Consider the following 15,595-nt stretch of genomic DNA (forward strand, 5'->3'; position numbering starts at 1 on the left):
ACCTCTGCTTATGTGTGAACTGTGAAGGCCTCCCATATCCAACATATGTCTCTATGAAACCTGGGTCAGTACTGGGCTTTTTTATTTTAATCAAAGTATATAAATAGCTTAAAAGTAATATGCAAACATAGCTTAATGTTAGATAGTCTTGCAGGACTTAATCAGAAACATATCAGTCATATGCACCATTTCTCTCACAACTGTCATTCCTGGAGCAAGTCAGTTTCTGTTCTTTTTACTGTTTCATCTCTTACTTTATTTCTGCCTTTCAATGTAACATACTTGTGTTACTGTTTCTAGATTTTTCAGTTTTATAAAGTATGTATTTCCTGCTTTGGAAGATGAGAATTAGCTCTTTGACACTCATACCCATGCCCAGGCTCATCCTCTTAGTGTTGTTATATCGCAATATTTTGTTAAATCAGAATTTGTTTACATGATTGACTGTTGTTTAGTCTTTTCTGGCATTTATAAATTGCAACGTTTCGTATGCTCCAGGGTTTTGCCTACTTCTTACTAGTTCAACTCAAGCTTATTGACAGCACTGTAAAATCTCTGTATTGTAATATGGTCATACACACCACGTGATCTATCGATTTTTCTCTATCACCTCCCCACCCTGTGCCTCTTAATAGTTTCCTGTCTTCTTCTAATGAGAACTGATTGCACTTTAGGTCCACTAAATAGCAGTCATGTTTGAATTTACTTTTATCATGATCTTGGGAATTTCCTTCGTTTCTCTCTTGCATTAACCTGTTTTCTGGATCTTTCGTTTTCTTCTTCCTCAGTTTACTTTCTCATTTAGGCAGATGCAGTCTTTTTCTGAGCAAAGGGTACAAGGGAAGTAGTTTTTGAGACCTCGTAGATCTGATAAAGTCTTCTCTTACTTGAGTGATATAAATATAGCTGCATTTATACATTCCAAGTTAAAAATCAGTTTTTGCCAGAATTTGGAAAGCGTCACCCCATTGTCTTCTATAGCACTCACTGGTTTTTAGCCTGGGCTGCAGGATCATCAGAATCATCTGGGGAATTTTAACTGATGCCTGGGCTCATCCCCTAGATAATCTGATTCAATTAATCATTACTTTTAGACAGATCCGAGTTGATTCTAATGTGTAGCCTTAAAAACTCCATGCTGTTATCGCTTCCACATGAGTGTTGAGGCCCATTCCCTCCCTAGTTGCCCTTTCTCAGCAGCAGATCTGTTTCCCCCCAAGCTTTTATGATTGTTTATTATTGATTTGGTATTGCTGGTGTTTGGGAATTTTACTCAATATTGATGTGAATTTTTTTTCTTATTCATTGTGCTGGGCACTAGGTGGGCTCTTTTTAATCTAGAAACTCATTATTTTGAGAAATTTTCTTATGTTTTAAAAAATTCTCTATTTTTTCCTGTATTTTTTCTGGAATCCTTATTTGTTGAGTGTTGGACTCCCCTGGATGATCATCTGATTATCTTGTTTCTATACTCTTTTCATTTCTGATATTCCATGTTCTAGAAACTTTTTAAAATTTTATCATCCAATGAATTTTTGTTATAATTTTATTTCTAAGAGTTACTTTTTTGTATGGTTCATCATTTTTGTAAGAATGTTTGATTCTTTCAAGTCTGCAAATTTTTTTTTTGGCTTCTTGCATTGTTTCCTTCATGGTCCTTTGTGTATTGTTCTGATCTTTGTCATTCATGTTACAGGCTTTCCTCAAGCAATTTCTCACTCTTGGCTGTGTATTCATATTTAAAAGTGAAAGCCTAAAAATTTTGTTAGAAGCCAACTTGAGGGCTTGTTGGTGGTCTGGTCTCCCAGGTTTGTAGGTGTTTATAGGGTGTTTGTGAGGGAAGTCTGCTCAGCTTTGTGTCTGTGTGCCCTCTTAAGGACTCCCCTAACAAATTCTAAGTTCAGCGTAAACATAATTGAAATGTACATTGCTGCTAGCATATCAGCTTTTGGAGGATTGATTTTATTACTGTTGTTTTTATGCTATGTGTGCAAGTAATTTGAGTCCTTTGTATAATTAATCTAGAAAAGACCTTTATGCTTTTTTACATGATAATAGAGTTTTATACTTTTTCCTTGAAGACTTTATTATTTAAATGCCATATCTGTTAATAAAAATACAGACTTCACAACTATAGCATTTTTCATTACCTGTGACAAAATTATGCAGGTTATATCAACTGTGAGCAACACTATATTAAATATCTGTATAGAATCAGTCACATTACATACAAAAAAAATGCACAATCGTAGTATAGTATAGAAGATTAGTTTATTTTTAAAAGTTTTTTTCCTTTTATTTGAATTTTTTGATTTCAGGTTTTTGTAATACCAAAGAATATATTTACCTTTCTAAACTAGGGATTTCCAACTTTCATTGAATAGATGCTAATAAACATTTTCTCCAAGACTTAATGCCCTGGAGAAAATGCATTGCTAAGAGTAGGTGGTGCATTAATTTAATTGGAGATGATGGATAAGAGGAGAGTTTTTATGTGGCATGAGCCAAGTTATAATTCTCCTACAGTAAACAACTTGCTGGGTAGTCAGTTTTAAATTTTAGTTATGAGATATAGAAAAAATGAAAAACAAAAAATTTAAGTTTCTAAAAACTTATTTTGATACAATTTAAAGTTATAAAAAAGTTGTAAGAATAGCACAAGGAACTTCCTTATTATACTCTTAACCCAAATTCATCAATTGTGAAATGGTCTTTTAAAGTTAATTGTTAACTTGAGCTGCTACATATGAAATATTTAATATTTGATCAAATTACGAGTTTTAAAATATTGTGAATTCATAATATGGAGCAATTTTATTTGAAAAATTTAAAGATTTCTCTAACTTGCTACTAAAGCTACATTGTACATTGATTTATCTGTCATTTCTTTTTTGCTTCTTCCAAAGTGGGTTTAGATTCATGTATTTCTGCTAAAAAAGGGTCTAAAAGAGACTTGTATGGTCCTTAGTGTACTTCATTTTAACATCCTTTACATCTTTTAAGCTTATTTGTTAGCAGTGGTAATGACTTTGGAGTATGGGCAAATTTTAATAAGAGACCCATTCTTTAAGATGGAAACTGATAATTTTGTGATATGGAGGAGAATCTTTCTAACTTGTTGCTGCTACCTATATGCTGTTGATATATGTATGTAATTGTCAAGATATATTTTTTCACCCATTTGGCAACAAGCAGCATTTTAAAATTATGAAACTGTCTTTTATAAAGATTCTGATATGTATTAGAAGTTATAATGACTGGTCTACTGTAAAATTCTTTATTATTATTTTTTTTTGCAGTGGAATAATAAGCAGAAATAAGTTTTTATTTAAGAAACCAGTTTTTAAATTTATAGCTGCTATTCCAATGGTAAACCTTGAATGATGGTGTGTGTTTTACCAGAGTTTTATAATCTTGTTTTACCAGAGTTTTATAATCAGCTTGGGCAGCACTAAGGCACTTTGGTTTTATGTAAAGTTTGGTTCAAAAGATTTCAATTTAAACCTCTAAATTTTTTGTACTGTCTTGTTTTTTGTCTCTAATAGTCTTACTGCTATAAACAATATTTTATGTTGTATTTTAACTTTTTTTCTAGTGCAACTTAAAGATTACTTTTTAGCAGTTATATAAAATTGGACGATTAATTTTTCTATCAGTCTAAAGTTACATTTCCCAAAATATGTTCTTTGGAATCCTAGTTATGACGGAGGGTATGCTATATGCTACAGAGCCCTCTCAGTGAGTTACAGTGCCCATACTATACAGAAGAGCTTTGAGAAGGTCTTTGTTAGCTTTGTTAAAACTAGTTTTCCCCAAATTTATATGACCATAGAACTTTTTTTTTTTTTTTTAAAAGACCAGCTAACATTACTTGGCATCATTTTTCTACTCCTTCATGGAAAGCAAATGATTTCTCTATATCATATACCTGTCAATTTTTTGTTGAGTGTGGAGTTAGGTTTAAATCATTTAGTGCAGTGTTTTTCAAATTGTCTTTTATTTACACTTGGGAGTATTAATAAATGTTATTTGGAAAAAGAGTGTGTGATCAAGTAAATTATATTTTTTTGCTAGGTCATAGACATATGGTGCTTGAAAATTTTTACATAGTATAATGATTTTCAAACTTTCGAAAAAAGTAATGGAAGTTTTATTTTCAAAGTTCCTAATGGATATTTTCAAAACAAATATGTAAAGTAGATTAAAAACAGTTTAAGAAGAGAGAAGCTGGTTTAGTTGAAGTGTATTAACAGGCCTTGAGGCTCTGAGGAACCCCCCTGACATAATCCCTGAGTTATTTAGTCTCAGGGTCAGCAAAGGAGACCCGCAGGTCAAATCCCTATACCATCTGTTTTGGTAAAGTTTTATTAGGACACAGCCAATCTCATACTTGGCTATTTTATTTTTATTTATTTATTTTTATTATTATTTATGCCTACAGCACCTGGTCTCCGTAGGTGGTCTCCTATCCAAATACTAACCAGGCCTGACCCTGCTTAGTTTCTGAGATCAGACATTGGGCTTGTTCAGGATGGCATGGCCGCAGACCATGGACCATGGTGCGAACCCAGGACCTTCTGTGTGTAAAGCAGAAGTGCAAACCGCTACACTGTGGAACCACGTCCTCATACTTGGCTGTTTTAGCTCTGCAATAGCAGAATTGAGTAGTTGCAACAGAGACGTATGGCCCACAAAGCTTAAAATACTTGCTCTTGGTTTTTTTAATAAGAGTTTGCTAATCTCTCATTAGTCTCTCCCTCTAGAGATTAATTCTACAAATATGTTCAAACAAATGAGAATAAGAATGTTAAAATATTTAAAAAAAAAAAGGAATACTGTAGTTTGTTTTATTCATAGTAACCCATTCCTGGGTTTATAGAGTTAAGTGTTTTGCTATCTAAACCCCTTTTATGGCAACTTAAGCCTTTTTAAAATTACTGTTTTTACTAAGGAAAAAATTAGTTGTCATTTTAATTTAATTCTGCTATTTATAGAGTGATTTCAAGCAAGCTGTTTAAAATGGTAAAATTTCAAAAACTGGAAACATGTTTTTGTAAGAAAATGTTTTTTTAGCATCTTTTTTTCTTATTGATTTTTTTGATTCAATAAAAATTTCCAGGAGTAATTTTAGAGCTTTACAGAAATTTTCTTACTGTTAAATATTGCTTCTTTTGCAACTAATACATTGCATGTGGTGGTTTGCAGTTGTATCATTGGTCGTAGCAGAAAAGATTTCAAGAGATACTTATTCAACTTCATTGCTGCCATGCCTCTCGTAAGTGGAATTCTTTAAAAATCTTTACACAGGGAAAAAATTGTCTTTTACTAAAATCTTTAAGGATATTTCTATTAAGTTATTTAAAGATTTATGATACTAAGTTCCTATTTTGAATTTAGTGTTATACCTTATAGCAGAATATTTCAATGTAAACCTTTACACTCAATAGAAAATTAAAAGGAATTATCCTTGGTTTAATTAGACATATGTGGATGAATTTTTTTTAACCTTTAGGCCAGGGTTTCTCTAATGTTTAGTAGCATCCCACTAAATGGCAGTAGTATCCTTTCCTCAATGTGACAACCAAAAGTGTCTCCAGACATTGCCAAATGTTCAATGGGGGCTGAGTTTGGGGGCATGGGGTATGGCAGCAAATTCACCCTGGTTGAGATTTATTACTTTAGGCCATAATATTATAGTAACTTGACCTACTAATGTAACTTAAGTGAAATTGGAATTTATTATCTGAATTTATTAACAATAAACATAAGTGGTTTAAATAAGTAATTTTCTTAGCTCGATTCTTCTAGTTTATTGGCACTCTAAGAATTTTAGTACTTTAAATATAGGAGTAAAAATGAGGAGCTTGATTATAAAAATCTAATTAATTAGATTATATGTCAGAGATTTAATAAAGCTTGAAGATAGACATGCATGATTTTAGACCATAACAAAATTGAGATAAGTAGCTTAGATAGCAGTCAAGAATTGAGATTCAGCAGAAGACAGTGTTTTCTTGAGAACAGTTTTATATAAATGTGACTTCGGACCTATAGAAGAATTAGTTTTAATATAATGGTGGAAAAGAGTAATAAATGCAACTGTAGAAATAATCTGGAAAATTATTTGGTCTAGGACTTATACTACTTTTTAAAATAAATGCAGTATGTTTAGAATTCATTGTCTAGGATTGTAGTACTGGTAGTAGGAAACTAAAGATATAAGCACAAATGTCAGTACTCCTAAAAGCAAGTCCTTTACGTTAGATAGAAAGGTGACAGATTTGGCTTTTATTTTTGTTTACCAAAAAGGGTAGCAAGATGCTTCTCATATTTAATGATATTAACATATTCTAAAATTAAATTCCAAGTAAAGTTTAACAAATCAGGATAATATAGCCAATTGCATTTGGTTTAGCATATTCTCTTTGTATCTTTGTAAATTTTAAGTAAAACAGAACTGAATTATATAAATTTGGACTATCAGTTTAAAAATTCATAGGATTTGAGGACATAGCCAGTGACAGAGAAATAAATCGTCATTTAGTAAGTAGAAATGAAACAAAACCAATAATATGTTTGTTTGTTTTAGATCTCTCTGGTTAATAACTTCTTGAAGTTTGGGTTAAACGAGCTCAAACTGTGCTTCCGAGTAAGGCTAACTAAATACCTCTATGAGGAGTATCTCCAGTAAGTGATAACCTATTTTTATATTAAAAATACTTAAATTGAACAGTAATAACTTATGATATTGAGATGTAGAAGTTTTTCTTTTTTCCTGGTTATGTTTTTCAAGAAAATTGTTAGAAACATACATGGAAAGACTTAGATATTTGGAATCAAATCCTGGCTCTTCTATTAATTGGCAAGTCATCCTTCTCTGGACTTGCATCCTCTGTTTTAAAATGAATTAGGAGAATCTTTGGGACCTCTTCTACCTCCAAACTTTTCTATTCATTTGAACTATGTAGTATTATGTGAATTTTTAAAAAATCATTTGTTTTAAAGTCATTTTCTTATTGCTATTTTAGAGCTTTCACGTATTATAAAATGGGAAATCTGGACAACAGAATAGCTAACCCAGACCAGCTGCTTACACAAGATGTAGAAAAATTTTGTAACAGTGTAGTTGATCTGTATTCAAATCTTAGTAAGGTAAGTTTCTCTATTTTTTTTATTATTTGTTAATTTGCTGAATTTCTATTCTAAGCAAATTCACATAGAATTGATTTATATAATAGCAGTATATAAATATTTAATGCTTGTATAAGAGAGTTATAATAGTTTTAACTATAGTTATTTAATTTTTATCTTGTTTTTATAAGGTGCTTTGGCCAAGAACTGAGAATTTAGTGTCTTATAAAGATTTCATAAGAATTTTGCAGACGGATTTTAGTAAAACAACAGATGTAAAGTTTTATCTTGTGACCTGTGTACTTTTGGCCCTTGTTAGCAACTGATGGTCAGTTTGTGTTTCCAATCCCATATCTGTAACACCAGGCTGAGACTTCTTCCTGCCACTTTCTCTGTTTCAGCACCTCTAATTTTAATAGATCATTTTAGTAATAGTGAAAATTTTTTCATAAGATATTCATTTATTTCAGTTTTTTAATTACTATTTCCCCCCCTTCCCAGAATAGTGCCAAAGCTCTTGACTCCGATGACAGACCTTAACCAGTTTTCTTCCTGCTGATTTCCTCAGTTCTTACTTATCTTACTCAGCTTGTCTCACCACCCTTTGGCTAGTCTTCTCATTAAGCCATCTTTTTTTGCCATTACCTCTTGCATTAGATAGGACATGTAGTGGGTACCTATAAGATTATCTACCTAGCATTCTTTCCCCTCTTCATCTCAGATGGCTATTTCTAACTTTAATCCACATGACTGCCCTTGGTCTGGGTTGGGAGTTTGTTTTAGATGGGACCATTTATAATATCTCTATCTCCGGCCACAGTTGATCCACATGTCCACTCTTGAGACAAAAACAACTACAACAACGCCCCGCCCCCTTTCAAAAAAAAGAAAAAACCCATATACAAGAGACTGGATCTCATTGTAAGAATAGGAATGCTCCTGCCTCAGCCATGTAGATGGAGGGGGCATGGGCAGTTCTTAGAAAAGTATATGTATCCACAAGAACTTCCCCCCTTGTGATAGGCCCACTACTAAGATGCCTTTTCACTTCATACCAAACTTTATTCTTTATTCAGCTTTCCAGAAGCCTTTGCTAACTGATTCCAGACTCTAGGAACTCTGACAACTACAAATTGTTCAGCAATTCAGCTTTCTTTTCTGCTCTCATTACCACATTTTAAAATTTGTTCTGTATGTGTGTGTACGGGGGGGTGTATATAAAATTTTTCATGTAATTCTGGAGACATGTAGTCTTTACATTTTGGCACTTGAGCAAATTTGCAGTTCAGGTTTTATCTCATCTGCAGTAGGGTAAAATATCAATTGTAGTGTTATGCACTATATTTGTTTTTTCAATTACCTAATTGAATTCCGACTTAAATTATGAGTCATTATTTTCATCAATAATTTTTAAATGTACTTGAATTTTACAAGTATGTCTAGCTTCTTGATAACTTATAAGGCAAAAAAGAAAAGATTCATCTTAGTACAAGCCAATTAATAAACCATGTCACCTTTCCTAGTAATAATGCAGACATTAGTTAGAAAGAGGTGGCTATAGACTTGTGAATGAACACAATTTGAGTTTCTTGAAAAACACTTCAGAATAGGTACAACTTCTGGTACGTCAGTTGAGCCTGTGTGAGGAGCAGTGCATTAATGTATTATTTTAGTTCTAGAAGTTTGCATTTTACATCAGAAAATTAGATTCATATAGATGTTGTGATAAAATAATAGAATCAAACAATGTTAAGAGCAAGAAGAGCCTCTCATTTTTACAGATGAGGATATATAGAAGCTAGAAAAGCTGTTAGCAGATTTGAGGTTACAACTCAGGTCATTTTAATTCACTATCTTTGCACTTGGGAAATTACTTAGTTGCTAATGATTAATTATCACAGTAGAGCTATATCTTAGTTGATGGAAAGCAATAAATGTTTTTCCCACTTGATAGTCAGTAGTCATTGGTCAAGCTGTGTCCATTTTAAGTTTCTTGAGAATAAAACTGTCTAGTGCATTTATTGATCTACATGTTATTACAGTACATTATACATAATGGGAACTCTACATGTTGACAAGTATGTGTTAAATGTTGAATAGCATTTTGTATTTAACATATTAGTTTTCAATCTAGGTAACCTAATTCTTTTTAATATTGTGTCTTCGAATATTTATTTTACAGCCATTTTTAGACATAGTTTTGTATATCTTCAAGTTAACGAGTGCAATAGGAGCTCAGGTGAGTTTACTTTTATTCTATATTTTAAATTGCTATAATGCTGTACTGTGAATAGCTGGATACTTTGTAAGAATTTTTATATAGCTCAAGAATATATTTTTATAAGATGTACCTAATAAAGTCTGGTTATAAAATAATAATGTACTAGAGATTTAAAAATTATTCTAATTTAGCCTTTAAATTTTCTTTAAATCATAAACTTGGAAAATTTTTGTGCAGTTTAACATCAAACATACATGTACTTATTTTCACAAAGTAATGTCTAAAAAGAGATTTGGAGATAGCCATTTTAATGTGAAATTTGAATGTTAAGATACCAGAAATACCTTTAGAATGGCTATATGAGTCTCAAGAATATTTTATAATAATATAAATGGTTAATTCGCCCATGAGCCTTATTACCCTGTCTCTCTGATATTTCCGTTGCTGAGAATGACCTTTAAATTTTTCCTGAGTAATCTCATTGAAGTCTAATTTTAGTCATTTAATATGTGATGTTATTATATATTTATAACACAATCACATGATAGTGTGGTTGCTTTATGTAAATAGGGTGGTTGCTTTATGTGTATGTCTATACATTGTAGTTGATTAATAAATAATTTATATAGGAATTTTTGTTTCTTTCCAAAATGCTGGGGATAGAATTTTTTTATTTCAATTTTATTATCTACCTTCCTAACTTTTAAAGCTGTTTTGTGATCTAGATTAAATCATTCTTATTGCATGTTTTTACTGTAAGCAAGTGAATAGGGTTAACTCTTTTTGTCTCTGTTGTAATATTTTTATGGTACTTATTACTTTTTTTAATACTTAAGTATATTTCTAGTTCTGTTATCTGATCCTGCATTTCTTGAAAGTAGAAACTATGTTTTAGTTATCTCTTTGTTCATGCTTGCAGTAATTGTTGAAATACATTGACTCAGTCATATTTAATTAAAATTTTTTTGAATACACACTGTATTCCACACATATTATACTGGATAGTAGGAATAAAAAGATGAATAAAATATAATTCCTGCTGGAGAAGGATTATGATCTGGTGAAGGAGATAGATATTCGGGTAATTAGAATGCAAAGCGATAAGTCCAAATAATAGAAGTTTGATTAAAATATTTAGTGTCCAGAAGAATTGGAGGCGATATTTGAGTTGTTTTGAGGAGGACGAGTAGGCATCCATTAGATATGTCAGGTTTGCCAAACATAAGAAAAACTTCACTGAATGGCATGTAAAGGAAACAGTTATTTCAGTATGGCAGAACATAGGATATATATGGGAATGAGTGAAGTACCTGTGATGAGCTTGGAAAGGTAAGCTTAGAACTTCACTCTTGAGATGGTCAGTGTGTGATGAAGTCACTTACCAAGTTAGAGAGGATGGAGCTGGAAGCAAGATGTATGAGAATGGAAAGGCATATGGAACTTGTTTGGGGGAACTAAGCTTGAGGTTCTACAGAGTAGTGAGGTGAAGATGAATAGTACTTACTTGGAAATAATGTCTTGGATTCTTAGGAGTGACCAGACTTGAGATTAAAGATTGGGAGGAGAAGAGAGCTAAGGAAGAAACCTCAGGGAATATTAACATTCAAAGAGAGGGTGAAAAAGAGGTCTGAGAGTTATTGTGGAATCTTAAGAAAATATCCAAAAGACTTCCATCAGTGCCATAGGAAGAGTGATGACTGCAATTAGAAGTTTTTGGGTGAACATATTTGGGAAAGCTGGGGGATGAACTGCAGTGGTGGGAGGAGTAGATGAGTAGCAAAATCGTAAAGCCCCAGTGTGTACTTATTTTCCCAGAAAAGACACAATTAAGAGGAAAAGATAAGTCAAAAGATCAATTTCTTTCTAAGTCACTGAGTTAATTTTAGAAATTGTGCACATCGCATCCAGTAAATTTATTAGATATCCTTGAACTTTGTGTCTTTCTCTCACAATAATAATAGGGTCCAGCAAGCATGATGGCCTACCTGCTGGTTTCTGGACTATTCCTAACTCGACTTAGAAGACCTATTGGTAAGATGACAATAACTGAGCAAAAGTATGAAGGGGAGTATAGATATGTTAATTCCCGGCTCATCACAAACAGGTAAGGAAAAATGTATTAAATATATTAAAGATTCATTTTTATGGATATTGATGTCCTATAAGTTGACTCCAAAAAGTTTAAGAACATCGTTACTGAAATTATGTCTGTGTGTATTTACCTCTTTTGAAAAGACATATTTGAAGGGTATTAATTTTGTAACCCTTTTTCTTAGTTAACTTTGTTATATCCCTGATTCAGCTCTTTATGTTGTTTATTGACTAATTTTCTCTTAATTTTATTTTAAACATAGTCAAAATACAATTCAGATTTACTTATAATACTTAAAATTTCATTCCATTATCCTAAAATATTTTTATTTGAGACTATGTTTAGAATACTCAGTAATTCAGTCTCACTATATGTGTCTCTACCTATTTTCCAGACAGTTTAAAAACCCAAAATAGGAGAAAAAAGTACTGTGCTTTCGAGCCAGCCTAATTTCAAAATCTACGTCCTCTACTTATCAATTATATATTCTATGACTTTTGGCAAGTTATTTTTAGCCTCACTTTTGTTTATAATAGTTAGATAACATAGGGTTATTGTGAGGATTAACCATTAAATATATATAAAGCTTCCAGCATAGTTTTTGGTATGTAGCAGATGCTTAATAAATTTCCTCATATGTTGATGTCAATCTTAAGTCATTTCGAGGGTCCTGATATTTATTTACTACCCTAGAGGTATTTACAAAATTACTTAGGAAATTACTCTTTTAACAATTTCCTCCTCCTTAATGTCTTTGAATTGCTACAATGGTACTAATTTTAAATTAGGTTTTGTATTCTAGGGAAACAGAGGGATTTGACAGTTGAGTTGAGAGGTGATTTGCCAAGCGAGTGAAAGATGGTCTCAGTTAGAATTCTCTCTATTGCAAGACACAGAAAACCTGACTCAGAGGGCTCCAACAATAGGGATATTTACTACTTCACATATGAACTCTTAGGATAAAGTAGTTCCAGCATGATCAAGGCTCTGGATCTTCTTTGTTTTTCTCTTGGCACTGCCCTCCTTTGTATGTTACCCCTTTCCTCAGGCTGTCTTCTTGTAATCACAAGTTGTTAAAAGCAGTTCCAAATCTCACCAGCCCTCCTCCCCTGCAAAAAGTCCAGAAATAAAAATGGGCCATCTCTTCTGCTGTCTTTAAGAGAGCAAGGAAACTTTCCCAGAAGCCCTGCAGCCAACTTTCCTGCATATCTCATTGGCCAAAATTATCACTCCCTCGTGACTAAAACAATATATAGCAAAATGATTGGCTTAGACCATTTGAAACTCATCCCCTGTGGATGGGCTTGAGGCCATTCTAAACCATTTGGATACACAGAAAAGGATAGATAACTTTAAGAAAATCAGAGTTCTCTTGGGAAAAGAACAAGGAAGAGATAGATGTTGGATAGGCAGCCATCAGTACTATAGGATGTTTTGTCCTTTCACGTTCTAGAGTGGGGAAGTAGAATTCTCGCCTCATCTTCCTCCATAGGCTTAAATGTGCAGAAGAGATAGAAGGAAGTATAGGTGAAGAATTGTGTTTCTTAAACTGGGATTCTGATACCTCGGTGCTCTGTATCATTGTGTCAAGGGAGCCATGAAACACAGGTCAAATATGATGATGATGATGCATCTTTATGAAAAGTTAATTTTATTTAAAGGAATTGAAGTAGGAACTGCCTCGCTTTTATGATGAAAAAAAAAATACAAGTACATTTTGGAGTAGACTATAAAATTCACAGAGTTTAAAGGGAGAAAAGAGACTTTAAATAAATATTAAGTGTTTATTGAAGGCTGTTTTAACAGTGCCTTCTGGACTCCTATGTAAATTTTTACTTTTCTGTAATAGGTACTTTGATGGGAGATTTATATCATACTGAACAGACTGAAAAGACTAGACTTTGGTATCATATGTGAGTTATAATCTCAGCTGCTTGACTTGCTACCTGTATGACTTTAACAAATTTACATAACCACACTGAACCTTTCTTTATTTATAAAAATGCCCATTTATTTCTAGTCAAGATCCTTATGGCCCTTGTGGACGCATTCAAACCAGTTCAGGAAAACTGAAGTTGTGAAGACATGGTGGGGTTCTAAGAATAAAAGTGACTATGCATCTAGGCCTCCTGAGAGTTGGCACTGAGAAGCTGTCAGGACTTAGTTTGGTTTTCTCTTTTTCAGAGGCTGTATGTCATGGCATCGCTATTATCTAGCTTTTGTTTTCTACTCCTCCTTCTACTGTATTTAATTTGTAGTCTATGATGGCTGTCCCAGCCCTGCTTCCCTATGTATCATGGCAACTTCCTTCTTATTTTTTATTGTTTTATTTAAATTTCTAAGAATTAGCCCAGCACATTTCAGCCAGGCTACCTATGGCACATGCATCATATAGTTGTAGTCTAGTCTGTGATCCAATCAGATATGTATTCCTGTGCTCTGAACTAGGCACAGAGTCTCAAGTACTGACCATGGATTGAGACGTACCTGGTAAGGTCTTAATCACAAACTATTTATTTAAATGCAGATATTCAGTCATCAAATACTGTATTTCAGTTATTTTACAGGCTTAGGTAACATTAAAATTAATTGCTAAATTATTTTTTTAATAGTGAAGAAGTTGCCTTTTACAATGGGAACAAAAGAGAAAAACAGACAATCTACACAGTCTTCCAGAAGCTGGTAAGACAACATGTTTGAGTCTCACATATTTATAAAAAGATTTTTTTTTATTTTGGCCTAGGCAAAAATATAAATATATGTCTTTACTTTTTAAGGTATTTATTTTTAAATAGCTATAAAAGATTTTTATAATGTGTTTTCATAAAAAAATATGAGAATAAAACTATCTTATCAGTATATTGTTGCTTAGTTATAAAAATTGATAGATTTATTAAAATGTCAGTATATTATTATATAGATAGGAGTCTTATTTAGTGATTAATTTAGTGATTTCTATAGAAAATTTGTTCCTATAACATTCATGAAAATACTGTGAAGATTATTTAGATTAGAGGTCAGCAAACTTTCTGTAAAGGGCAAGGTAGTACATATATAGTTTAGGCTTTTGAGGCTGTATGGTTTCTATTGTAACTATTCAACTCTACCACTCAAATGTAGCCATATACTATATATAACTGAATGTCTGTGGCTATGTTCTGATAAAATTTTATTTACAAAAATAAATAGCAAGCTGGATTCGGACTGTGAGTCATAGTTTGCTGACTCTTGAATTAGAATATAAACATTGTTTCTTGTGAAAACTGTACTTCAGTTTTTATTTACTTGCCACCTGGAAAACTTCAATTCAAGTAATTTTATTCATTCAAAAGATGTTGGGTACCATCTAGGTGCCTGTGTGTTTGTTCTAGGTGCTAGTGTGATAACAGTGGTGAATCTAATCTCAAAATTCTACCTTTATGGAGTTTACACTTTAGTGGAAGCTGGTGAACTTAAAAATATATTTGAAATGATTTAAAAAGATTAAAGTGGTTGTTATTTTAAATTATTTCATAAATTGAATTTTTGCTTTATTTATATTTAGCATGACTGAACTTTGATAGTGATCACTAAAATATATTTAAGGTAATTTTCCAGGAGACTGCATTTCACACCCCTCACTCTTCACATGGCTTGCTTATACTTATCTTTAGATTTCAGCCCAAAAGTTAACATCTGAGGCCTTGTCTTCTCTGATTGGTCTGTCTGAAACAGCCTTTACTAGTTATTTTCCATTTTAATGATTTGTTTCCTTAAAAGCATATATTGCAATTTATAATTTTCTTGTTTGCTTAATAGTTTGTCTCTTTCATTAGAATGTAAACTCCATGAGCTAAGGAGCCTTGTCTGTTCTATTCATTGTTCTATTCTCCAGCACTGAGCACAGCATATGACACATGGAATTCACTGGATAAAAGTTCCAGCCATTGTTCTTTTGCAGAAGATAGTAAGAGCAAGGTACCTTGTTCTTAGGAACCCCCCATTTTAGTGGTGGGGACAAACATATAAACAATTGGATATTTTATATGATTTCAGATGGTAATGAATTTTATAACCAAAAATAAAATGGAATAAAGTGGTAGAGTATGATGAGAGCTGTTGCCTACCTATTTTTAGCTAGGATGGCAAGAAGATCTTTCTTGGGGAGGTGG

The 15,595-nt window shown here is 32.5% G+C and overlaps 1 protein-coding gene across 1 annotated transcript in view; it reads left to right on the top strand.

Annotated features, from left to right (window-relative positions):
- Positions 1–15,595, top strand: part of ABCD3 (ATP binding cassette subfamily D member 3) — a 65,595-nt gene that overhangs the window by 31,084 nt on the left and 18,916 nt on the right. The window contains exons 5-10 of the mRNA XM_011355679.2: positions 5,206–5,275; positions 6,590–6,687; positions 7,029–7,152; positions 9,314–9,370; positions 11,314–11,456; positions 14,057–14,126. Coding sequence (XP_011353981.1) covers positions 5,206–5,275; positions 6,590–6,687; positions 7,029–7,152; positions 9,314–9,370; positions 11,314–11,456; positions 14,057–14,126 — 562 coding nt within the window. The remainder of the gene's footprint in view (positions 1–5,205; positions 5,276–6,589; positions 6,688–7,028; positions 7,153–9,313; positions 9,371–11,313; positions 11,457–14,056; positions 14,127–15,595) is intronic.

This window comes from Pteropus vampyrus, unplaced genomic scaffold (genome assembly GCF_000151845.1).
Source record: "Pteropus vampyrus isolate Shadow unplaced genomic scaffold, Pvam_2.0 Scaffold22, whole genome shotgun sequence".
Taxonomy (NCBI): Eukaryota; Metazoa; Chordata; class Mammalia; order Chiroptera; family Pteropodidae; genus Pteropus; species Pteropus vampyrus.